We start from the raw sequence: 26,336 nt of genomic DNA, 5'->3' as shown, positions 1-26,336 counted from the left end.
GGAGATAAACAGGCATAAAATCTTCCCTGTGTGCCTCACTGTGGGCTCCAATTTTTTCACATACTTCAAAAAGCTCCACGCCAATTAATTCTAATGATTGGTTTATATGACTCTTCCTCCAGAATTTCTCACCCTGTTGACATGTTAGTCTGGGTAGTTCTTGGTGAGGAGGGACTATGCTGTGCATTGTAGAGTGTTTGACAGCATCACTGGCCTCTGCCTACTAGATGATATAGTACTTCCCCAGCTAGGACAACCAAAAACATCTCCAGACATAATTGTCAGATGCCCCCTGGAGGCAACCCCCGCCCCATTAAGAACCACTGCCTAAAACTATGAGCAACTTGAATAATAATACAAATAGCAGCAGCGATAGCTATCATTTTTTTAGTAGTCACCAGATGTCAAGCACAGTTCAAAGCTCTCTGCATGAATTATAGAATTTAATCCTCTCAACACCAAAAGGGTAGAGAATTTTAGGCACATTTTATTGATAAATTGGATCACAGGGAGGTAAGTAACTTCCTCAAGGTGTGACTTATTCTCATCTTTTCCATCTCCAATACCTAGCATGTCACTTGATACCATACAAACTCAATAGCAATTTAAGGAATACATGAATGAATGATCGAAAGAACAAATGAACAAATGAATGAATGAATGAATGAACGAATGAGATGGTCTCCTCCACTACAACAATCCATCTTTCTTCACCTTTCAGGAACAATGACCTGTCAGTCTCTTCCAGAGTCCCATGGTACCCCATAAAGTAGTTCAACTCATTAGAAAATTCCTCCCCAGCAATGACTCTTCTAAGCTATCTAGCAATTTCCTTGGGTTTATGCTATTCTGGATACTCTGTATTTGTACTAATAGCCTTAATAAGACCTTCTGGCTTAGTTTTATGAGGAGATCCATCAATCCAGACAAGAATACTGGTATTATCAGATAAATACCATCAATCTAATTTTCAACCTATCAGTCACTTCTTTCAGAACTTTAAGAGATACAATAATACTATTTTCCAGCTGAGAAAACAGCACACTGAAAAACCTCCCAGATACCGGCTTTCTTATGAACACTATGTGCAGTGCTGCTCAGAGGAATAACATGAGAGAATGCTGTCTGGTCTATAAGTGTGGACATTTTCATCCAATGAAGTGAAGCGAAGGGCAAACCATAATGTTTGATTCTTGATTTACAGTTTCATCATTTAAACCTACTTAGCCTACAAAAGCTGTAGAGAAACACAAGTATAAATCCTTCAGTTACAGCAAATGAGATCCTAAAGTTCCCCATATCCAGGACTGACACTCACAGGCTATAGAGGAAAGAAACAGAGAAATGATTCTGTTGTAGAGCAAGGAACTCCAATGTTTCTCAACTCTGCTAAAATTCTACAAAGTATTTCACCTAAAACAATTGTTTAAGAAAGAGTGGAACTTATGATTAAGCAAGACCTACTTAAGGGCTTGTAGACTCACCAGGAGAGGCAAGGTAGAATCAGACAGACCTCACTTTAATCTCAGATCTGCCCCATTGACAACTGAAAAGTTATCCAATCTCTTTTAGCACCAGTTTCCTCATCTATAAAATGGGCATTGTAATACCAATTTAGAGGGTTGTTGGAAAGATTAAATAACATAATGGATATAAGGGGCCTAACTCATAACAGATACCTAATAAAAGGTAGCTTTTACAATTGTCATAAAAATGATCTTAAAGACACACACACACACACACACACACACACACACACAAACACACACACACACCTCATTTCACAGAGAAACCCCTCAACTCAAAACCTGGGATGAGTCTTAATTGGCAGCACCAGAATTAGAACCTCTACACTCCCCTGTCCTTCATTCTGGCCTCTGAACCCTTTCTTAAAGTATAGAACCAAATAATTAATCCTGAAATAATAAACAAGTGCATGAATAAGCTCAGATATCTCATAGCATCACCAGTTTATAGATCTAGTGTGATATCTCAATCCAAAAGCATTTCTCTATTGGGTACTACCTAGATGCAAAGCAATGAATAGGCTATACATGGATACAAAGATACACATCATCCTTTTCCTCAAGATCTCATTAAGGATGAAAAATTCATGCAGGAATATAGACTCAATTCAGACCAACTAAGTAAAAACGATCTCACCACATATCACAACAACATGGAATTGCACTGTTAGTTGAAACTACTCCATGTTTATTTCCTCCATTCCTATGGCACCCCAGGCCTTAAATCTGGAACATAGTGTCATCACTACATTTGGTAGCATTTTCTCATGAAAGAAAAAAAAAGAGAAGACCATCCAAGAAAAAGTGACCCTAAACATTGCCCCTGAATGTTAGCATTTAAAAGTTTTATTTTTTACATAAAAATTGTAGGGCATATGTATAATATCATATTATTCCCAGGTGGAAAATGTGCATTTTTGTTTATTTAAGAGTCAGGTCAGATTATCAAAACTAATTTAAAAGAATACCATTACTATGAAGATGTCAGGTCATAGTGACCTTAGAATTCCCCTCCTATCAAAGCAATTTGAAATGGATAAATAATAAGCCAGCCCAGATGCAAATCCTGCAGAATCTTGGATTGTAGTAGCCATTAGAATTTAACGCAGACAATCCCAGAGCCAGAAGGAATCATGGAAGCTGTCCTTTAAGTCCCTGTGCCTTCCAAACTTTATACCCTCCAGAAAGATGAGACTCTGCCTGACCTCCATAAATGTCACCACCTTCCACCATGACCAACTCCTCATGGTTCAGGAGGGTGTGTAGGAGAGGAAATCAACCTTCAGCCTCAGAAGTAGCCATCCTCCCTCACCTCCAAGCTGGGCTCCCAACCATTTTCCTTTCCTTCTCCTGGGACTCAGTTCTTTCTTTGCCGATTTCTCCAGCCCCCTGTTCCATTTCCTCCCATCACACCACCTTAAATGGCTCTGCTCCCCTACAACCCTTCCCAGCCCAGTTCACCACTGCCAAGGTCACCTCCACCCTCTGCTCTCATTGCCTTGCTTCTCCAGTTGGTAGCCCAAGTTCTCTGCCTCCATTTTTTAATGGATCTTTTCTCTTAATATCCAGGGTATGCAAGGGCCTTAGCACACAGTAAGTGTTCACAAACAGCAACCTTGATTACTACTGATATCCTTATTATCTCATCCCCATAAATCCACCAAAATGGTTGCTCCACATCTGGTGGCCTCATTGATCTTGACAGGTTAAAGCATCCCAACATGTTCAAAACTCCTTCTTTATTAGAATACCAGAGGCCTGGCGCACAAAATTCGTGCACAGGTATGGTCCCTAGGCCTGGCCTGCAATCAGGGCCATCTTCCCCGGCTGCCCACAGCCGGCACTGCCCCCCTGCCACCACCCACCCCCAGTTTCCCATTTGTCATTGGATGATAGGAGCCTGATGGCCGGTGGAAGGGACTGAGAGGTTAACTGTTCCCATCCACTCGCCGGCCCCACCCCTGCCGCAGGTCGCCCTCTGTGTGTGGGGCAACCAGCGGGGAGGGCGCCTTGGCCAGGCGCTGCCCGCATCCCCCGCCACCCACCCCTGGCTCCCCATTTGCCATCTGGCGATCGAAGCCTGCCAGCTGGGGGAAAGGGACCAAGAGATGGTCAGTATGCCTCATAGTGACTGGTCCAGTGGTTGTTCTCATTAGGGTCAATTTGCATATTACCCTTTTATTATATAGAAAATGCGCCCTTATGTTCATTGCAGTGTTATTTACAATAGCCAAGATTTGGAAGCAGCCCAAGTGCCCATCAGTAGATGAGTGGATAAAAGGCTGTGGTATATTTACACAATAGAATACTACTCAGCCATAAAAAAGGAAAAAAAAATCTTACCCTTTGAGACAGCATGGAGGGACCAGGGGAGTATTATGCTAAGTGTAATAAGCTGGTCAGAGAAAGACAAATACCACATGATTTCAGGCATATGTGGAATTTAATGAACAAAATAAACTAATAAACAAAACAGAAACAGACTCATAGATAGAGAACAGACTGGCAGCTGTCAGAGGGGAGGGGGATTGTGGGGTGAAAAAGGTGAAGGGATTAAGCCAACAAACAAACAAACAAACAAACAAACAAAAAACTCATAGACACAGACAATAGCATGGTGATTACCAGAGGGAAAGGGGTGGGGGAGGTAGAAGAGGGTATAGGGGGAATAAATGGTGATGGAAGGAGACTTGACTTGGAGTGGTGAATAAACAATATAATATACAGATGAATTATTATAGAATTATATACCTGAAACCTATATAATTTTATTAACTAATGTCACCCCAATAAATTCAATTAAATTTTTTTTATTTAAAATAAAATAAAATAAATAAAATAAAATAAAATAAAATAAAATAAAATAAAATAAAATAAAATGCCTTCTTTCTTTGGCTCCTAGGGCACCCTCTTACCCCAGTGTCTCACTCGGACTTCAGAACCGGGAAGTTAATCAGCGCACATGGTTGGACTTGAATTTGGAAACCCACAGCCTTTTTGCCTGCTGTTGCTTCTGGTCACCACATCCAAAAGCAGGTGATGCAGGTCACAGCCCGCTCCTACATCTGGGCCATTGCGTATGGCCCCTCTGCCCCCACATTGTCACATGTCTCATTCTCCGGTTTCTTTGAGGTCTCGGCTCAAATGTCACCTCCCCAGAGAGGTCCTCTCTGACCATTAGGAGCATCATAACCAAAGGCAGGTAATCCCAGAACCAGGACAAAATTGGTGCTGTCCTCCGTCCCCACAGGTGGCTCTGTGGTTGACTCCCGCCCTGCTCACCTGAATCAACGTCTCCAGCTCCTGTGGGCTCACACAGATGTGGTCCCGCAGGAATTCTGCCTTTTCCAAGGCGATGGTATTCTTCTGGCTGCTCTCAAAGGGCTGCTCCAGAGCCCGGAAGACGAGACCACCCGTGACAAGGTAGACCACCACCACCACGAAGATGGCAACCACGGTTTTCCACTTCATGACGGTCTGCAGGCCCCCCTGGGAGGCACCTTCCATCCTGGCTACCACCGTGGCTCGGGAGGAGATGGACAGGCGTGGGGCCGGGTAGTGCCCGTTAGAGGCACCCTTGGGCTGGCACACTGGGGGCGCTGCTGCGGGAACGGCCACTGGGAAACAGGGAGAGGAGAGGGAAAGAGAGTTTGGTTATAAGCACAGAACACAAAATTGCTCAGAAATTAAGCACAGATGTCTTCCTCAGGCCAGCTTTCAAGTGTGAGGAGTAAAATGGTTCACCAAGATGCATTTAGGGAATGTGATCAGTCCTAGTTTTTTTTTTTAAAGTTATTAATTGCATTTGAAATGCTTCTATTTTTCTACAAGTGTCCAAATTTGAAGCCTGGTCCCCATTATTATTCATCTCCTCTCTCCTTGTTCAAACAATATGTAAGATACACATCAAATCACCATATTGGAAAAACAGACATTGTTCCACGTGGAGAGGAAATAAATGAGAGATGGATACCCAGCTACTCTGTCCACGTACTGAGGGCAGAGCAGAGAGGAGGTGAACGATCAGCAAGTTTAACAGTCCCTGTTAGCCAGGGCTGATGTCACAAAACAAAGAAAAGAAGGGTGAGCTGTCTACAATGGTGATGAGTCAAAAATGAGACACAGTCAAGAAAGTTTGGTTTCTGAAGACTACTAAAGGCGAAGAAAAAGAAAGGTGGCCATAGAGAAAGAAGGAAGCAATGGGTGATGTTTATGCCAATTAACTTGGTTTCCTGAAAAATATAAGAATATTAAAATGCCTCCTAAACATACCTCTCAACAGAGAATGTGATGACTCAGATGTAATCACTCCTGACCTATTAATAATAAAAGTTTTCTTCTATTTTCCTCTAATAAGAAGCCACTGAAAAGGAAATTTCCCCCAGTTTTCTAAACACATGGAATTCTCAAATTGTGAGAGCAATTTCATTACCTTGGAAATAAATGTGCGAAGCTGGGTCTTTTCTGGAATGGCAGGAAGTTGAGGGTGGTGTTGCACATGCAATGCTATTTCAGAAAACAGCCATTTCCCTTTGGGTTTGTTCTCCCTTTATTCTACTAATGCTTATTATGGTCTCCGTCATGGTGCAGCCCGACATTTGTGTAAATAAGGTATTAGGAGATGACAAACCTCATTACCTAAGTGCGGCAAACGACCTCACTCCTGAGAGCTAAACTGCTCAGTTTCTGCCTTGGGAAACACCAGTGACCCCGACAACACCTGTCCGGAGGGATCAGCTCCTTGGGTAATTTAGGTTCATACATCAGCCTTTCCTCCCAGAGCCTCAAAATCTGCTCTTTTCTTTGGAAACCAACCTGAGCATCCGTCTTTATTGTATACTAGAGGCCTGGTGCACAAATTTGTGCACTGGTGGGGTCCCTTGGCCTGGCCTGGCCCCTCTTGCAATCCGGGACCCCTTGGGGGATATTGGAGAGCTGGTTTTGGCCCAATCCCTGCAGGCCAGGCTGAAGGACCCCACCGGTGCACGGATCCATTCACCAGGCCTCTAGTATGCATATAAGATCTTTGATTAATCTCTTCCTGCCTTTCCCCCTCCCCGCTTACCTCTGAGATTCATCTATCTATTCTATGTTTCCATGCCTGTGGTTTCCACTCCTGCATTGAGCGTCTGCCCCTCTGGTGGTCAGTGCGCGTCATAGCTACCAGCTTAGGCTTTTATATATATAGATTATGTGATCAAATACAGTCATTACATGTTACATTTACTTCTAAGTTACATGAACATAAAACTCTAGAATATCTGAGAGATTCAAGAATTAGAATCCGCACCCTGGGTATTATGGTCCCTGAAGACAGTATGTTCAAGTTTCCACTTGTCCTTGACACTGGGAGGGTGAGCCTTGTCTAGGGCAGCTTTCTTTCAACCTTGCCTGCATTTCCCATCCATTTAACCTCCTTGCTGTCATTTTAATCCCTTGCACCTCTCACTATACCCATGGCTACCGGCCTTGTCCAGGCCACCATCCTGTCTTTCTTGGACCAGTCCAGTAGCCTCTTAGGTGACCGCCCTGCTTCCACATTCACCCACCTGTTCACCCATAAATCTGGGGTTAAATACCACCTCTGGGAGCATCTCTCCCCTGTTCCCTCAGTGGTCTGCAGACTAATGACCCCCAAAGATGTCCACACATCCTCACCCTAGTTCCTATGCCTACACTACCTCAGGTGGCACAAGAGTACTATGCTGCAAAGGTGACTACATTGAGGATCTAGAGATAGGGTAGTTTTCCTAGATTATCTGGGTGAGCTCAGTTTAAGTGTCCTTATAAGAGGGAAGCGGGAGTGCCAGGGAATAAAAGAGATGTTAGGACAGAAACAGAGGTCAGAGTGAGTAGGCATGAGCCAAGGGATGCAGACAGCCTCCGGGCGCTGGAAAAGGCAAGAACAGATTCTCCCCCTGGAGCCTCCGGAAGGATTCAGCCCTGCCCACACCTGAATGTCCTCCCACTGAGACAGATTTTTGAACTTCTAACCTCCCAGACCATAAAGTGATAAATCTGTGTTGTTTTCAGCCACCACATTTGTAGCAATTCATTCCAGCAGCAACAGGAACTAATAGCCCCCACTACCTTGGTCTCCCTTGGCCCACACCCACTGCCCCCTGGTGTTGGTAGAGCCTGTCTACCCGTCATTCGACTTAGAGCTCCAGGAAGGCAGGCACCATGTCTACCCCCTCACCTTTGCACCCCAGTGTCCTGCACAATGCCTGGCAGGCAAAGGGAGGTCAATCAGTGATGGCTGATGAAATGAATGGAGAATGGTGGGAAGGAAGAAATGTTGGCATATCCAAACTATACATACAATGTGGATGAGTGATGTTGAGTGGAAAACAAGTTGGCATTCCAACAAGACTGGACAAAAGGTTCTCCAACAGAGCAGATCACTGTTCACGCCTTCTTGGACATTCCCTAGGCCAATAGTCCCGTTCTACCCTCATCTGCCTGGGAAGCTACCATCCTCCTCAGTCTCAGCTCAGAGCTGCCTTTTCTGTGAAGTCGGCCTGGACTCTCCAGGCAGATGTGACCTGTCTGTCCCCTCCAAGAGTCTGTAGGCTCCTTGGAGTCAGAAAGCTTGTTTTTCAATTGTTAGAACTCCATATCTTGGCACAATGCCTAGCACAGAGCAAATATATCTTTTCTGTTGTTGTTATTGATGATAATTCCTTCAAACTATAAACAAAGCTCCATCAGAATCACCACCATCCTTTGTAACAAGCATTCATTTAGTACTCAATGGGCATGAGGAGCTGTATGGTGGTGGGACTAAGTCACCGTCCCTCCCAGCGTGGGCGTGGAGGGAGTGACAATCTCCTTAAGGAACAGTCCACAGCCTCAGGTAGCAACTGTCAGGATGGAGCCCCGCTGGATGAGAAATGATGGGCCTAAGCATGGAGGCCAGCTGCTGGGTCCCCTTCACTGACTCCCGCATCACTGATGGTTCCAGGGTTTCTAGGACCCCGAAGCTGGGCAGAAGTGGGCTTGAGAAAGGTCTTTCCAGGCCAGTTCATGGTGCCAGTTTGCTAAGAGACTGTCCCTGGGAACAGAGTTAGAACAGAATCCACCAAACCCGGAGTTTCCATAGCACCAGGAGCAAAAACCAGAGTTCCAGTCCCAAACCTGTGAGCATGAAACCACCTCTTAGTTTCTGTTTCCTTATCTGCAAAATATGAATAATAATGGCCAATTCTTTTTTAACCCCTACAGGGTTTTCAGGAACAGCAAATGAGGTGCCCTGGTTTAATGACTGGAGTACAGTGGAACTTCATTTCTCTAACTTAATTCATTCTGGAAGGCTGATCTAGAAGTGATTTGTTCAAAAACGGAATAATTTTTTCCCCATTAGAAATAATGTAAATTGAATTAATCCGTTCCAGACCACCAAATGATTCCCTGTCACAGCACATGTCTAATGTACTGATTAATTTATAAATAAACATTTCTTTTCTTAAATTTATAGAACTACCCTCTATCACCCTTAAAGGAATTTTTTATATATCACTGCCTACAAAATGCTATCATCAGCTAACTGCTTTTCCTTTATACAAACAACAGTTTTTCCACTTATTCAATTGCCAGCGATTGCTATTTTGTGAGCACTCTCACACCCTTTGCAACATTAGCACTCTTGATGGCCTCTTTCTGTTTTAAAATTGTGCTAATCCTCAATTTCATGAGCAACAAACACATTCTCTCCCTTTGCTTGTTGCATTATAGAAGCTTTTTGTCATGTTGGATATCAGCATAAAAGGGCTGTCAGGTGGAAAACTGAAGATTTGGTCAACAAGGAAGACATTTTTGTCTGTGAACAACGTGGTAAAAAATCGAATTGTTTGAGATGGGAGACATTCGAGAAACGAGGCTTGACTGTATATGTATAGACATCAGGGGCACTGGTAGGAACCTTCGAATATTATAAATCTTTTGTGTAATGGACTGAAAATGGAGTTGGTTGCCTTAGCAAAGTTGGCTGCACATTTCATTGGCTGAAAAAGGACTTGGTTTGTGCCCTTTGCTTTAATTGGATACATTTTTAAAGGGTGTTTTAATTAATCCATCCCTTCTCCTCCGGAGCCATAGTGGCTCTCACTCTAATACAAAGTTGCCGTGTGACCTGGGATGCTGCTGGAGCTCGCTGTGCCTGAAGCCAGCAAAGAAGCAAAATGGCCATGTGATGACCAAGGTGGTGGTGAAGGTAACAGGATGTCCTACCACTTACTGGGCACTTCCTTTGTGCCCGTCACTCTAATAAACTCTGCTTCATTGTTGCATTTGGTCCTCAGCATGAGGTATGATCGCCCTGTGTGATTCCAGTTTCTCCCAGAAGCGGGCACCAAGACGGGATTTTGTGCATGGATTTCATTAGGGGAAATGCATGTGTGAGAGAAAATGGGAGTCCTTCCGGGGGCTAGTGCAGCCAGCAGGCACACTGTGAGTCTGGTCCGCAGTAAAGGAGAGAGGGAGGAAGGATGGACTACAGCATTCAAGAGCCCCTGCAGCCTAGGGGAGGTCCAGCATGGCAACTGAGGAGTTCTTGAGCCAAAGTTGGCCATCTGAGGAGTCGTGTGTCTCCCAGGAAGACACCTGCCTTAGGGCCCTGCAGCACTCAGTCCCCAGCTGGGAGCAGACCCCAGAAAACGTGCCCAGAGGGCAAGCCCACAGTGGGTTCCACAGCAGCCACTCAAGCTCTCGGTCAATTATGCTCCCTCGCCCTCCCGGTGTTGGAGGCCTGCAAGGCATACGCTTTCTCATGGCCACCACCCACCCTACTTCACAGATGAAGAAACTGGGACCCAGAGAAGTTCAATGACTCAATTGAGGCCAAAAGGGGCAAGAGTGGTGGGGCCAGGATTAAAATGAGAGGAATCTGACTTCAAAGTCAAGTCTCCTATGAAGCAAAGATACAGAAAACTAGGAAACAAAGAAATTGCAGGTGGAAAAGGCCCCTTTATCCAAAACTCAGAAAGGCATGTTTCTCTGACAGGCATGAATATATTTCCCTGTCAATGGGATTGACCACTGTAGTTTCCTGGAGGTGATGGAGGTTTGCCCACTGAATGAATCAATAGTGGGTGGGCCACATCAGTAACAGCCTATCCTGCCTGTGACTCCAACTGACAAGAGGAAGGGCTGGAAGACATATTCCTCTGTTGATGCTCATTTTTAAAACGTTTCCTCACAAACATTAGCCCATTCATTTTTACCTAAATGTGGGTAGATAGGAGGGCTCATGGGGAGATCCACTTCTTGGTTGAATGAGTTCTTAGTAATTTTACGTGATTCAGGGTTTCCCATGTCCTGTATACTTCACTGCATCATCCATTCATGCATTCAATCAACAAACATTTGAGTTTGCTGGGCAACATGCTTGGTGCTGGGGATATATAAGTAAATAAACACATCCCTGCCTTCGGAGTAGGTGGGAGAGTTGACAAAGATCTTATCATGTGGGAACCTAGTTTATATTCACAAAAGGGCAGTGGTCATTATCTATCTCCCTTGGTGGAAGGGGACACTGACTAGCGAATCACAAGCTAACAAGCAGTGACGTCCCTGGATCCGTCTTCAGACACTGCACCCCGAGTGCCTCCACTCTTCCCACTCCACCCGGAACAAACATCACCCACAGGCGCAGGGTCTCTTGGAAACCTGAAACACAGCCACTTCAGAGGTGCCACTGTTGCCCGGCAACGTGACTCTGTCTATTGACCCAGGCAAAGTACAACTGTGACCACAACACTCAGCGAGAGGCCGAGAACACCTGCCCCCCCCCCATCCTGCTCCCCCCAGACTCCCTCAGGTCTGAAACTGTTCCAGGGCCACCTGCAAGGCAGCTCAGAGCTTTCACAGAGCCCCAGGTTACAGCTGTGCCTGGAATCCCCAAAGGCTGCCCAGGGCGTGGGCTGGTGCTGGGCCGGGTGTGGAAAGGGGGTGGGGGGTGAGGTGTTGGGAAGAGGAAAAGAGTAATGAGGAGCAGACAATTCCAGCCCCACCTGCCTGCGCTGTCACAGCACCTGGTTTCAGCCATGACCTGCCTCTGCGAAGAGCCGAAAGAACGTATGTGCTCCCTCTGATTCTAAACCTTGTTTTTCCTGTTTCCAGGGCGCAGCTGTATCTTCTCGGTGATCGAGCTGGTCCTGGTAAAAGTACAGAGGCAGCTCAGTCTTCATACAGTAAGTAGCAAGCCATGTACTCTTACCAGCCCCCAAATGCCACCACGGAAAAGGCTCTCCCCTTGGGCTTCATCACTGCTCTCGCCTCGCCCTCTTTAAGACCTCAGGCTTTGTTTGCCGACGGAAAAGACCAAGGTATCATGAAATTTCCGGGAAGCTTTAGAGACAGACAGCCAAGATGAGAGGAAACGAGGCTGAAAGGGAGGGAGAGGGAGCTGAGAATGTGCTGCCACCTCGGTTCACCTCTGTGCAGACCCTGGTCTCACCTGAATCACCGAGACAACCTCCTTTAAGTCCATCCTCCCCAACGCAGCCAGGCGGCAATCTCTCAGGTGTGAATCTGATCACATCCACTTGGTCCTTAAGCTCCCCTGGGGGCACCACGGGGATTCAGAATAAGTGCTGTCTCCGTGGCTTGCACCAGACTCTCTTCCAGAACCTGGCGCCTGCCTGTCTCCCCAGCCTCTACCGCTGCCACGCCCTCACACTCAACCTTCGCCCCAGCCAAACCCAGCAGCACCCAGGTCCCTGCGTGCTGAGCCCAGAGGAGTGGGTCTTGCTTCCAAGATTCCTTTCTCCTCCCCAATCTTTAGCTGCCAACTCCTCCTCATAATTTAAGCCTTACTTCCTATGTCACCATCTCCAAGAAGTCTTCCCTGACTGCCCCTCCCACCCCCAGTGGGATCAGTGCTCTTCCTCTATGGCAGGGGTTCTCAACCTTGGCTGCACATTAGAATCACCCAGAATCTTTTTTTTTAATTTTTTTTTAAAAAATATGTTTTATTGATTTTTTACAGAGAGGAAGGGGGAGAGAGATAGAGAGTTAGAAACATCGATGAGAGAGAAACATCGATCAGCTGCCTCCCGCACATCTCCCACTGGGGACGTGCCCGCAACCCAGGTACATGCCCTTGACCGGAATCGAACCTGGGACCCTTCAGTCCGCAGGCCGACGCTCTATCCACTGAGCCAAACCGGTTTCGGCCACCCAGAATCTTTTTAAAATCCTGATTTCTGGGCCTCATCCTCCAGAAGTTCTGTTTCTTAGTTATGGGGTGGGGCCACAACATTAGTAACAAAGAAACAGAATTTCTGGAGGATGAGGCCCAGAAATCAGGATTTTAAAAAGATTCCCAGGTGATTCTAATGTGCAGCCAAGGTTGAGAACCACTGCTCTATGCTTTCTCTGTGTCTCAATGTGGAGCATAGCATAGTGCCTACACCTGGAAGGCTCCTAGTTACAATTTGCTCCACTCCTGAATTCATTCACGCATCCCTCCATAAATTGCCTGGAGCTGGCATTTAGGATATCAAGTTCACACACCTGCCCCAAAGAACATGTAACTGCAGAGTGCTCTGAGTCTGAAGATATGAGCACCCTGGTACTATTGTGTGTGGTTTTTTTATTTTTATTCCACAGATAGATATCCTGAGCCAAGGTGTCAAGTTCTCAGAAAGTCAATAGTCCAAGCAGAGCTCTTCATGGCTCCATTGTCAATTGCTAGGGAAGACCAGAAAGGAGACAGAGAAGTAATTCACTTCCCGGTGCTCCAAACACTCTGAGCTTTCTTGTTCTCTTCACAAAGGGCTAGAAGATTACCTTTTACTCATGGGTACAAATATTTTTTAGGTTGGAAAAATAAAATCTGTTGAATGGCATGAATCATCCCCAGTGAGTCACCACCCCGGGGCCAACCAGGCAGAATTCCCCTCCAGTCCGCTTTCCTGGGGTCCTCTGACCAGGACCAAACAGCATGATCTGGAGTTGAGGACCCCAAAGGCTGAAGCCCTGCCCTCCCCTTGCACCCGACCCCCTCCTGGGGCGAGTACAAAGGTTGCTGGTTCATCTGGGGGTCAAAGGACCAGAGACTTCCTTCTCAGGACTAGTAAGCAAATGGTTTCTCCTGACCCCCCCCCCCCCCCAATCTCTTGTATTCATGCACCAGGGGCCTGGCACACAGTCAGGTTCTTTCACCAGCACAAGGGCCCAGAGAATGAGGATCTTAGGATTTGGGCCTCAGCGTAGGCAGTAGCAGAAGAGGTGAAGAGGGGTCAGAGACAAGGGCTGGAAAACCCCCATGAGAAGCGTGCGAAGGGCAGGGTCTGGGATGATACTCAGACACCTGGCTTGGAAGAGCGTGGTGTTCTCCAAGACAGAAGAGGCAGGAGACTTAGGTCTGCGGCTCCTGTAGCACACCCAGGTGGAGATATCCAATAGACTTTGGGCACAAGGGACTGGGACTCAGGGGTGGGGGTCAGTCTAGCTGGAGCCTGGGTTTGAGAGCCACGAGGATAGAAGTGGTATGGAAGCCAGAGCTGGATGAATTGGCCCAGAGGAAGATGGACAATGAGAAGCTACTAAAAGATGGTGCTCAAAGGAGCAGCATTCAAGGAACAGCAGAGGGGAGAAACACACAGGAGAAGCAGGATGAGGCGTCCTGGTCATCAGGGAGGGCAGCTCTTCTACCACCTCCCTGTTTGAAGCGTCGTTCACAAGGCCTGGCCTGGAAGAGCCTCGGTGTGTATCTGCTGAATTGATTGCTGGCACACAGCATTATGTTGCTACTCATTAATAGCTATATCATAGACCAGCGGTTCTCAACTTGTGGGTCTCGACCCCTTTGGGGGTCGAACGACCCTTTCACAGGGGTCGCCTAAATATATCCTGCATATCAGATATTTACAATACGATTCATAACAGTAGCAAAATTACAGTTATGAAGTAGCAATGAAAATAATTTTATAGTTGGAGGGTCACCACAACATGAGGAACTGTATTAAAGGGTCATGGCATTAGGCTCATTAATGGCTATCTCATAGACCCTTTTCTCTCCCTGGCTGCCAGGAAGCTCTCTTCAAAAGAAAGCCTGTTCCAGAATTTCTGGACATTGTAGGTAACTCCTGAACCAGGTGGGATGCCTTTAGTGCTACAATGAAAGGGGCCCTCACCCACCCACATGAGCACACGGAGCCCAGGACCAGAGTTAGTCCTGATGCGTGCTGAGCTGGTCAGAACCGCCCTGGCATTTCCCACTGGACTGCTCATCTTTTGGGATCCAGGGCTGCCTACCTCGTGGTTCTCCCAACATACCTCAGACCCATTTGTCTTGACTCCATGGTCAAGGCCTATAGGTGCACAGCCACAGCTGGGTTTCTTTTGCCTTGTCCCCAAAGGCTACATGTCTCTTGCCCTAAAATTTTTCCTCCACAATTTAAATTAACCAGAACATTTTTAAAAGGAAAGACATTCCCCCCCCCTTTGGGATTAAAATTAATATAAGCAACCACAGCTCCCAAAGAGATCTCCTTTACCCTGGAGCCAAGTGCATTAAATCCTACTGTCAGGGCCCATTCCTTCCAGGGAGAGGTTTGCCTTTCCCAGGTCTTGCTAAAGCAGTTACCTCTCCTCCCTGGGCTCCACACTGAGCATGCCCCACAACCAGGCTGGAGCTGGTGATCCTCCTAAAATCCCAATCTTGCCCCTGCTTAAACCCCACAGTTACTCCCATGGCTCTGCACACGGCCTCCAACGTACTCAGGGCCTGGCTTGCTTCTTCAGCCCTACCTCAGCCTCCCCACGCTTTCCTCCAACCCCAACAAACTCCCATCAAGATCAGCAGTCACAAATGCATGAGTGGTCATACCGAGCTAACCAATTCTTTTAAAAGATCCACAGTAGAAAGCAAAACTGAAAAATGTGTTAACCCCTTAGGGAGACAGATCCTATGACCAAGTCCATAAGCTTGGCTATTATCTAATTCCCTAACCTTAGGAAGTCTGTTTATTGCATCCCACCTAATGATGGTGAGAGCAGCTAGAGGTACTTCAATAAGTTCCAAGGTTTTCTAAAAGTTCCATATTTATCAGAGCATAAAATATATAGAAGTGATAGGAGAAGGCATTTAGAAATTTGTTGTGTCATTCATCTGCTTACTCAGCTAGTACATGCCAACTAGGTGCAGGGAACAGTACCAACCTCCACAGTGTCCAGGCTGCCAAGCTGCCATCCACCTGGAAACCAGGGGAACCAATGATTTTGAGAAGTGTGAGGCCAGTGAAGCCACAGAATGTAAGCTCCCCTGTGGATTGATCTCCTTCCCCGTAGCCTTGATCCCTCTTCCACTCTCTGCTTCCTCTGCTCTGATGCATCCTTCCCTTTCTCCCCATCCCAAGCCTTTTCAAAAACACCTCAGGACCCCCAGTTACCCAAGAGCACCCCTATTTCCTCAGCCTTTTCAGGGAGCCTTTCTCCACGTTGTTCCCTGACACCTGGACTTCCCCTGAGGGCACTCTGCATGTGGCATTCAGGTAGAGGTTGTTCAATCTCCCTTACCCACAACATCAGGACCATCCTATTCCAGAAAACCAACAGTCTACACTCTGTGTCAAACTCCTTGTTCATTTGAGACCCAAGCCCTCTGGCTCGTCCACTTCCTCCTTTTCCTCATGGCTGCTGGTGGAGACCCCATTCTCTCCTAGATTCCCTGAAGCCTACCACCCAGATCCTGCTTTCCTTCTGGGTGATTGCCTCGCGGACAATCCATCCAACACCTGCACTCCCATTGCCTCGATTTCCTCACCATTATCAGCATCTCCATTCTATTTCAACCAGTGACTTAGATCAGATTCCTAAGTAGATCCACCGATAGATCCTGAAGTGAGCATTGGTTTGCAAGCAATTTATTTAGGAAGTGCTTCCGGGAGGCCATGAGGGAGTGGGAACGCAGGTAAGTAAATGGCAGGAACCACGCAAGGGTGTGATTCCCAGTGAAGCCCCATCTCTGCCTGAGCTCTTGGGGAAACCTGCAGCACACATTATGTCTCCGAGTTCACCCCATCTTGAAGTAAGGGGGCTAAACATTCATTCTCTTACCCTGTCAGTCACTGGCTTCAGACGACCCCCTGGGAATATGAATGCCAGGACCAGCCTGGAAGAGGTGCTAGCAGACCCAGGAGAGTCCTCTGACAAGGCTGTCGGGAGGCACTGCTGGGAAGCTCACAGACTCTGGAGTCCGGTGCACGGGTCCAGGAAAACCACCAGCGAGAGCTGGGAACACCGCCGGCATCCACCGCAACCACCTCCTCTTCCAGTGGCAAGAAATGGCCCTGCCTCTGACATGCCCCATTAAGGAGACCCACTTCGGACTTTAGCATCCTCTCCTTCCCGCTCTCACCCTCAGTTACTCGCCCTCCGCCCTGCCCTCTGCACATAATTCCCTTTCTTCCTTCCCCACACGGCTCAGATTCCGTGCTCAACACTCCACTCTTCAGGGAACAGACTCCACTTCCTTTGTCCTTTCCTGGAAACTTATTCTTTCTTTCAGCTCAGGGTCACATCCTGGCTGCGGCAGAGAAATCGAACAGCCAGGGGGATGGCTGCTACTCTAAAGCCATGGTTTCTTCCTCAAGTGCCCTGGATGCCCATTGCAAGCCTGCCCTGCTTCCCTGCTCAGAGCCAGCAGTCAGGACACGTCATGAAGATATTAAGGTGGATTCTCCTATAAACAAACCTGAAATCGTATCTGGAAATCCCTCTGCAACCTAGATATTTACTTTGCACAAGAATTTCCTGCAGAACTGGTTTAAACAGAAATTTCTGTGTGCATGTCAAATGGGCTTTGGCTTATATCTCCATAGTTTTAAGAACAAACCACTGATACAGAATGAGGTGTACCCTTGCTTTGCCCTTCTCCTGGGGTCACTGACTAGAGTCTCAATGCCCCAGTGCACGCTGCCCGGCAAGCAGTATCAGTGGCTTCATCGCTCAGCACTGCTGGACCATTTCATAGCCACCAAAACCTCCTACAGAAAAACTCAGTTGAGGGAAAACATGTTTTTTAGGTGGTCTTCCTTTGCTGTGCCTACTAAGTTGCAAAAAGGAATGAGGTCCATCCAAGAAGGAAAGCAGTGTCTAGAGAATACCCTAGAAAACAGCTTCGCCTTTCAGCATCGCCCTCCAGGATGATTCCCTCCAAGGTGGCTCCTCTAATGCAGCATCACGGCTGCTGACATCAGCATTTCCAATTTACTGCAAATGCAGCTCCGAGGCTGGCAGCGAGTGCGGTGAGCCAGAGCGCTGAACCGAACAGGGAAAAGAATCCCCACATTGTTCCTCTGGAGGCTGGGAAGAGAATGCTGCAGAAAACGGACCAGCCCATTTCTCTGAGAAGCATTTTTAAACCATTATCAATAGCTTTAATGAGTGAAGTCTTTAAGGAATCAAGAGACTTACTGAAAAATTGGGGAAGTGAATGTCAAAAGGCGGGAAGGGAAGCTTCCATAAACCAGCTCCGTGTATTTCCAGCAACACCTGGGTCTGGGGGATGGAAGGGGGTGGGATGAAGGCAAGAGTCAGTGCTGCCAGGGGAACTGCAGGGGAATTTTCCACACCAGAGAGCTGCTGAATGTAGGCTAGACCTTCTGGCTAAACCAATACCTCACCCTACCCTCCAAATAGCTGCAGTCCTTTCTCACTAGTAATTCCTCTGGCTAGAAGGTCAATTCTTCTGCATGCCCCTAGAACATGGTCCCTTTGTCCCAACCCCAGTGTACAGCCTACAAGAGGTAACGTTCACAGAATGGATTTGACAAGTGTCCATCAAATATCCATTGTGCTTCAGGCACCAGGGGACACAAGAGTGATGGAGCAGCACACCCACTGTCCAGGAACTCAAGGTTGGGTGAATTGGGGTGGGGGATGCCTTCAGAAAAGACCCAGCACTCAAGGATCTAGAGCAGCGGTTCTCAACCTGTGGGTCGTGACCCCTTTGGGGGTCGCCTAAGACCATCGGAAAACACATATATAATTACATATTGTTTTGTGATTAATCACTATGCTTTAATTATGTTCAATTTGTAATAATGAAATTGGGGATCACCACAACATGAGGGACTGTATTAAAGGGTCGCGGCATTAGGAAGGTTGAGAACCACTAATCTAGAGCATGCCTCCAAAATCTCAGAAAGTAGATAGATCCTTATATGGGTCGCATGAGAATCTGCCAAGCTGCTGTGCTGGTCCTTAAGCTGCTCCCCAAGAAACGGGTCATAAAGCAAGGGTATACTGTCATTCATTTTCAAGGCTTAAACCCCTCTTCCACACGACCACCCTCAGACCCAAATCTGTTACGTGGGCAAACTCACTATGTGAGGGGTTAGTCACAAGTAAGCAGCCACCATAAGCAGAATCCCTTTCAAGGAACTGCCCAGTTATAAGAACCATGGGACGTTATTTGAAAATCTAATTTGCTCAAAACACCAAATAGATATTGAATACTGGCACACAGTAGGGCTCAATCAATGAGTGTAGAAAGCAAATATGGCCTTCAGCTTGCCATGCAAACGAACATTATCTGTGGATGCAGGCTTCTTGTAAATAGCAAAGCTCAGGAAAAAACCACAAGAGAACAAAACCATTTTCATAGAGAGTTAAATCTAACCTTTGCGTTTCTCAGGTTTTAACCAAGGAATAGTCTCTTCATAGAAAGTCCTAGCTGGTATGTAATTTGTCCTACATTTCAGATTCAATTAATTGCTTTGAAATTGCCTCTGAAGGGGTCATTAGAAATAGTCTTGTGGCTATGTCTCCTGTACCTCCGAGAACAGGGGAGAAAGGAAGGCAGAGAAATTGCTGCATCCAATTAAACTAGCGAATGACTCTGACTGGCTGTCTCAGAATTTGTGGGCATTTCCAAGCGTTCCCTGCCTTTCAAAGATTTTTAATGGCCTCTCCGAAGCCAGCTGCATTTAAGCTATAACTGGGATGTCCAGAATTCAGCAAAGCCATTTGCTCCAGAGCCACAGGGCTAAAATAGTGTGTCCTGGAGTAAGTACTTGGAGCCCCCAGCACAGCCACCAGTGCCACGTGACTTAATTCCCTGAGAACTTCCACCTGAGGCCCATCCCATGGAGTCCTATAAGCAGTGTCACAGGTACTGGGGAGCTCCTTTTCATTCAAGTATCATTGATTTTCCATCAAACCAGCTTTTGATAAATGCCTACTATGTGCTTCACACTCTGTGAGGTGCCCTAAAGGAACTGAATAGAAGTTATTCCCAGAAATAACATCCCTCGAGGTTGGCTTCCTTATTGGCCCTAGTGGCTCAACCTAGAAGCAGAGCATGTGGTCGCCTACATGACAGTCTAGTTAGGGTAGGGTTGTGAGATTAAGCCACAAAGCAATAAGGAAAGGAATTTGAACAAGGAGAGAAAGAACACATGGGCTTCCCTTCTCACTGCTGGTCTGCAGCATCTCAGGCCCCGCCTGACCTACAGGGGAAGGGGAGCTTTGAATCAAATGAGAGGTCATTTGGATTTAGATTGAACTGGACTTTTGAAGACCTTAAAATAATTGTTTTCATTTCTATTCTATTTTTATTTTGTTTTAAAAGTACCCTGAAATGCTGTGGGAGATTCCTGGGAAATCATCCAAGGTTGGCCTAACAGAACATGTGTGAAGGTAGAAGTTGAAATTTCCACTCAGATATCTGACAGGCTTTGCAAATTCCCACCAAGCCAGAATAGCAAGGTTGACTAAAATAATAATAAAAAATTAAAGTAAAACTCTTTAGTCTTACTCTTTCAAAAAACTGGTACCACCGTTCTTCCAAGTTGTTCCATCCACAAACCTAGGAGTCATTTCTAAGTACCCCCCCCCCCTTTTTTTTTACCACTTTCGGCACGTATCCCATCAGCAAACCTTGTGGCTTCCATCTACAAAATATAAATCAAATCTGTCCACCCTTCTCCATCTCAATGCCACTCTCTTTATCCAAACCACCATGAGTTCTTGACTGGACTTCAAATATCGCCCAACTGGTATCCCCGCTTCCATTTTCACCTACCCTGCCTCTCTACCCCTTCCATTTGCTCAGCATCCATGATGAGCCATGTTGCAGCAACAGCACCCTGATTTTGTTTAGGGAAACCACCCCAGCTCCACTCTCATTCCTTATAATTACCTTCACTCCAGAGCTCCAGGAATGAAGCACAGATTAAGCCAATCAGCATGTTGGATCCCACTCCCCACCATGATTAGGTAAAATCTGAGTATCTGACCTTAGACAGGCCAATCAGGACTAAGACAACTGAACTGCAAGACTTTTGTTTGAGCCTTAGAGAATTTAGCTTTATTTTCCCTGAAGGATGTGAATCTGGAAGGATGAAACCCTGGAGCTCTTGGCAGCATCTTAGAACCACCAGGAAGGAACATACCTAGAACAGAAAAATGCAGAGAAGAATCAAGAAATGAAGAACTGGCCCTGGGCCATGCTGCTCAGTGGTTACAGTGTTGACCTGTGCACTGAAGGGTCTCAGGTTTGATTCCCAGTCAAGGGCACATACCTAGGTTGCAGGTTTGATCCTCGCCAGGTCAACCAATTGATGTGTTTCTCACAAACAGGGCATGTTCCCTTGACTGGAATGGAATCTGGGACCCTTCAGTCTGTAGGCTGATGTTTCTTTCTCTTTCTCTCTCTCCCTCCCTCCTTTCCACTCTCTCTAAAAATCAATGGAAAAAATATCCTTGGGTGAGGATTTTAAAAAAAGAAATGAATTGTAATAACGACGTCTGGTGTTAGGTGGGTACTAGACTTATCAGAGGGATGGTTTCATAAGTTATCTAAATGTCTAACCACTATGAGGTACACCTGAAGCTAATATAACACGGAATGTCAACTGTAATTGAAAAATAAAACAATTCAAAAAGCAAAAGTAAACATAAAGGAAAAATGAAAAAATACTCTGATGCATTTAGTCCTGAGTCCTAGAATAGGCTGGATCCCACTTGGGTTGGGCTCTCTGTCACCTGCAGTAGAAACCAACCTAACAGATACATTGGCTGATCCAGTGCCCACATTTATGTCCAGAAGGTTCAGGTCTCAATGAATCCTTAGACACAAATGGCCTCACACTGCAAAGGCTCACACGAAGCTCTGATGGGTCTTCAGGTCACCAGTTTCAGCAGCAGTGTTGCTGTTAGGATCAATTCCCGACCTGAAAATACCAGCTTTCTCTTTCTCCACCTAAAGTTAACATGCAACTTCAAGGGTACTGTCCCAACCTTCCCTTCTTGGTGCATTATAATGTTACTTTCAACCTTGAGAAAACACTTAAACACAGTCACTTATGACCCTTGTTTAGGTTATACATTTCTCACTGTGCATTCATTAACGTCCTAATTCAGAATACTCCAATTCTCTTCAATGTATTTCTTATATGTATTTCCACATATGTTTGTTCTTATATTGGAAACTCTAAGACAGGGAACGAGTCTCTTTGTGGGACACCTTGCACAAGGCAATGAGTAGTTAGGTACTCAACAAATGCTTATTGATGACAAACAGTGGTGACAAGGGTGACACTGGTTGTGTTGCATCATTAGAAAGACAACTTTTCTGACCATTCATTGGAGATGGTTCTTCTGAATTAATATATTAATGTCACCTTTGTAAGAATAAATTAGTTGTTAGGTGAACAACTTAGAATTCTTCCTAGTTCTCAGATTTGAATAGCTACTTTTGGTGTTTTTTTTTTAAACTATACTTTTATTAATTTCAGAGAGGAAGGGAGAGGGAGAGATCGAAACATCAATTATGAGAGAGTATCATTGATCAGCTGCCTCCTGTGTGCCCCCTACTGGGGATCAAGCCTGCAAACAGGGCATGTTCCCTTGACTGGAATGGAACCTGGGACACTTCAGTCTGCAGGCTGACGCTCTATCCACTGAGCCAAAGAAGCTAGGGCTACTTTTGGTGTTTGAAAGCTTGGACTCTTTCTTATAATTTATAAAATTCTTCTTAGCTATTCGATAACTCTAAGTAAAATAAAATAGTGATTTAAAATAATGAACCCAAACATTTTAAATTTCCTTGAACTCTGCAAAGGATCATAATCTAAAAGCAATCTATTGAGGGCAGAACATCCTTACAAATATTAGAAACATAATTAAAATTATTCATCCGTTTTCAGCTACGGACTGTAAGCTCATCTCTATAGCAAGCTCCTCTGGGGATCATGAGCTTTATTAAAGTACCCATCACTGAGTTCTGGAATCCTACTGACAAGAGCACGTCCACTCTTTGGGAGTCTGATTGGAGTAAAGTACAAATTTTTGAACTTTGGCACTTAACTCACCTGGCTACCAGGTACTTCCCTGGGCCTTCTGGGCACTCGCCCCCTCCCCATCTGGTCCATTCCATGTGCCTGTGCCACAGCACACAGGGAAGTTACTCAAGACATTGGTGGACTTCTGCTCAGTGGCCCTAATTTTGGATTCTGATGCTACTATATGTATTTGTCCATGAACTTTTCTGAGACATCTCATGATTGGACATAGGGTCACTGTATGATCTGTGACTTTGTGGGTTTTTTTAATCCTCACATGGGGATATTTTTCCATTGATTTTTAGAGAGAGTGGAAGAGAGAAAGACAGAGAGAAATATCAATGTGAGAGAAACACATTAATTGGTTGCCTCCTGCATATGCCTTGACCAGGGCCTGGGCCAGGGAGGAGCCTGCAACTGAGATACATGCCCTTGACCAGAATCAAACCTGGGACCCTTGGGTCTGCAGGCCAACGCTCTATCCACTGAGCCAAACCAGCTAGGGCTGATCTGAGACTTTGGATGTGTGCAGCATGTTGGAAGTGGAGTGGACTTTGATGCTCCATAATCCAAAGCCTGCATCCTGGTGCAAGAACTGACTTGCATAGGATGCTGGGCAAGTCACTTACCCTCTCTGAGCCCCAATTCCACACATGAAACCAGGATAATAATGGCACCCTATAAATACCTATCTTACAGGCTTGTTACTTTTTTAAATATGTTTTTATTGATTTCAGAGAGGAAGAGAGAGAGATGGAAACATCAATGATGAGAGAGAATCATTGATTGGCATGCCCCCAACTAATGATCAAGCCTGCAATCCGGGCATGTGCCTTTGACTGGAATTGAACCTGGGACCCTTCAGTCCACAGGTCGACGCTCTATCCACTGAGCCAAACCAGCTAAGGCAAGGCATGTTATTTTAAAAAACAGTGCATTTGATTAAAAACCACAATGAGATAGCACCTCACACTGTTAGGATGGCTATTATAAAAAAGACAAGAGATAATAGATGCTATAGAGGATATTGAGAAAAGGGAAGCCTGGTGCACTGCTGCTGGGAATGTAAATTGGTACAGATACTATGGAAAACAGTATGAAGGTTTCACAAGAAATTAAAAATAGAATTGCCATATGATCCAGTAATCCCACTTTTGGGTATATATCCAAAGGAAATGAAGTCAGTATCCTGATGAGATAACTGGACTCCCGTGTTCATTGTAGCACTATTCACAATAGCCGAAGTGTGGAAATAACTTAAATGTCCATTAACAGATGGATGGATTAAAAATGTGATACACACACACACACACACACACACACACACACACACACAACACACACACACACACAACACACACACACACACGAACACTATTCAGCCTTAAAAGAGAAGGCAATCCCGCCATTTGCAACAACATGGATGAACCTGGAGGACATTATGCAAAGTGAAATAAGTCAGACAGGGAAAGACAAAAACTTCATGGTATGTAGAATCTAAAAAAAAAGAGTTGAACCCACAGAAAGAGAGTAGAATGCTGGCTGCCAGGGGCTGGGGGCAGGAGGAAACAGGGAGAATCTGTTGAAAAGGTACACACTTACAGCTCTAAGATGGCTAAGGCCTGAGGATCTAATGACTAACATGGTGACTACAGTTGATATCATTGGAATTTGCTGAGAGAGTTGAATGTAAGTGTTCTCACAAAAAAGCGCAACTATGTGAGGAGATGGATGCGTTCATTAACTCAATGGGGGGCGGGAATCCTTTTGTAATGTGTACGTATATCAAATCATCACATGATGCACTTTAAGTACATGGCAGTTTGTCAATTTTACCTCGATGAGCTAAAAATAATGGTGTATTTGAAATGAATAATAATAGTGCACGTGATAAAAGAATGTCACTACTATCACTGTGACTTCGTTTTTCACTTTACCACACGGACTCTAGCCTTCCATCTCCCACGCTGCAGCCCCAAGTGCCATTTCTCATTCCTCCCGCTCAGTTCTGATGTCTGGCAGAGTCTGACTGCCATGAATTTATGTGGCAGCCCAAAGAGGGAGAGAAGAGGCAGAGACTCCAGGCATCAGAGACTTTCTCTCCTGTGCAGCTTGAACCACTGGCTCTCTATCACCTTCTAACCTAAGTTGGGCATCCTGACACCCAAATTCTGACATCCCTGGACCAACTACAATGCCCTAAAACCAGAGGCCTAACGTTAGTCCTAAACCCCAAAAGGGGTCACATATTGGTTGTGCAAATATCTCCTGTCAAATCTAACACATCATCAGGTACAAAATGCATCATTATTTTTTTGTACTTCTAATAAATTAATGATGCCAGTTGAATGATTATGTACCATGGGTAGGGAGACACATTCTGATTTCAGAAATGTTATATAATGAAAATAATGCATCTTAGAATTAATGCAGTACAATGGAACAGTTTTTCTTGGAGAAACATTAAAAAGTACAAAACATGGCTCTTATTCTTGTTTTCAAGAGTACTGCACAGAGCCTGGCGGACGGCAAATGAATATTTGTGAAATGAATAAATGTACGCATGAATGAATGCACTTCCTAACAGCCGCATTAGGAGGTTCTGTTATTCAAAAAGAAAATGTGATGCAACAGGAAAATCATGTTAAAACTTAAACACATCATTTCGCCAAACCTTCCCCTTGAATTCATTTATAAAATAAGCTTCACTCCGAACAGTTTGTTGTGTCCTTCGCAAAAGGGACACCTAGATACAGTAATTGATTCAAAAGCCTACTGTCTACCTAATGGCCTGTTTGAAGGTAGACACTATTGTTAAGTGTGCGGGATCTGGGACCATAAAACATCAGGTGCCTATTCAGACTCGTCTGGCAGCATCTTCAGAGTACACTTTGGGTTCCTATCAGCTAGGACACAGCATTGCCGTCTGTGATAACCGGGAAAACAGATCCCTTTAACAGTGCCTTCTCCTTTCTCTTGTACCACTAAATTGGCTATAGACTGCCTGGCACCCAGCCAATCCCTGCACGGCGATGGGGATGAAGGCGAGTGAGTCACAGTCGTCAAAGACGCTTCCGTTAGAAGAATTCGGCATCTGCTTCCTGCCAGAGTAGCTCCCAAGGGTTGCTTTGCCCTACTCATTGCCATTAAAATTAGTGCATTTCTCCCTGGCCAGTGTGGCTCAGTTGGTTAGAGCATTGTCCTGTACATGGAGGGGTCACAAGTTTGATTCCCAGTCAGGGTGCATACCCAGGTTGTGTGTTCGATAACCGGTCAGGGTGGGTGCAGGTCAGGGTGCGTGCAGAAGGCAGCCAATAGATGTTTTCTTCTCCTCCCCTCCCCTCCCCTCCCTTCTCCTCTCCTCTCCTCTCCTCTCCTCTCCTCTCCTCTCCTCTCCTCTCCTCTCCTCCTCCTCTCCCTCCTCCTCCTCCTCCTCCCCCTCCTCTTCCTCCTCCTCCTCCTCCTCCTCTTCCTCCTCCTCCTCCTCTTCCTCCTCCTCCTCATCTCTCCTCTCTCT

General features: G+C 45.8%; 1 protein-coding gene across 1 annotated transcript in view; it reads right to left on the bottom strand.

Annotated features, from left to right (window-relative positions):
• KCNK10 (potassium two pore domain channel subfamily K member 10) overlaps positions 1-26,336 on the bottom strand; it is a 103,448-nt gene that overhangs the window by 55,199 nt on the left and 21,913 nt on the right. The window contains exon 2 of the mRNA XM_006086982.3: positions 4,809-5,143. Coding sequence (XP_006087044.1) covers positions 4,809-5,143 — 335 coding nt within the window. The remainder of the gene's footprint in view (positions 1-4,808; positions 5,144-26,336) is intronic.

Source organism: Myotis lucifugus, unplaced genomic scaffold, assembly GCF_000147115.1.
Source record: "Myotis lucifugus unplaced genomic scaffold, Myoluc2.0 scaffold_34, whole genome shotgun sequence".
Taxonomy (NCBI): Eukaryota; Metazoa; Chordata; class Mammalia; order Chiroptera; family Vespertilionidae; genus Myotis; species Myotis lucifugus.
The sequence above is the reverse complement of the archived record's forward strand: the minus strand, read 5'-3'. Positions and strand labels throughout refer to the sequence as shown.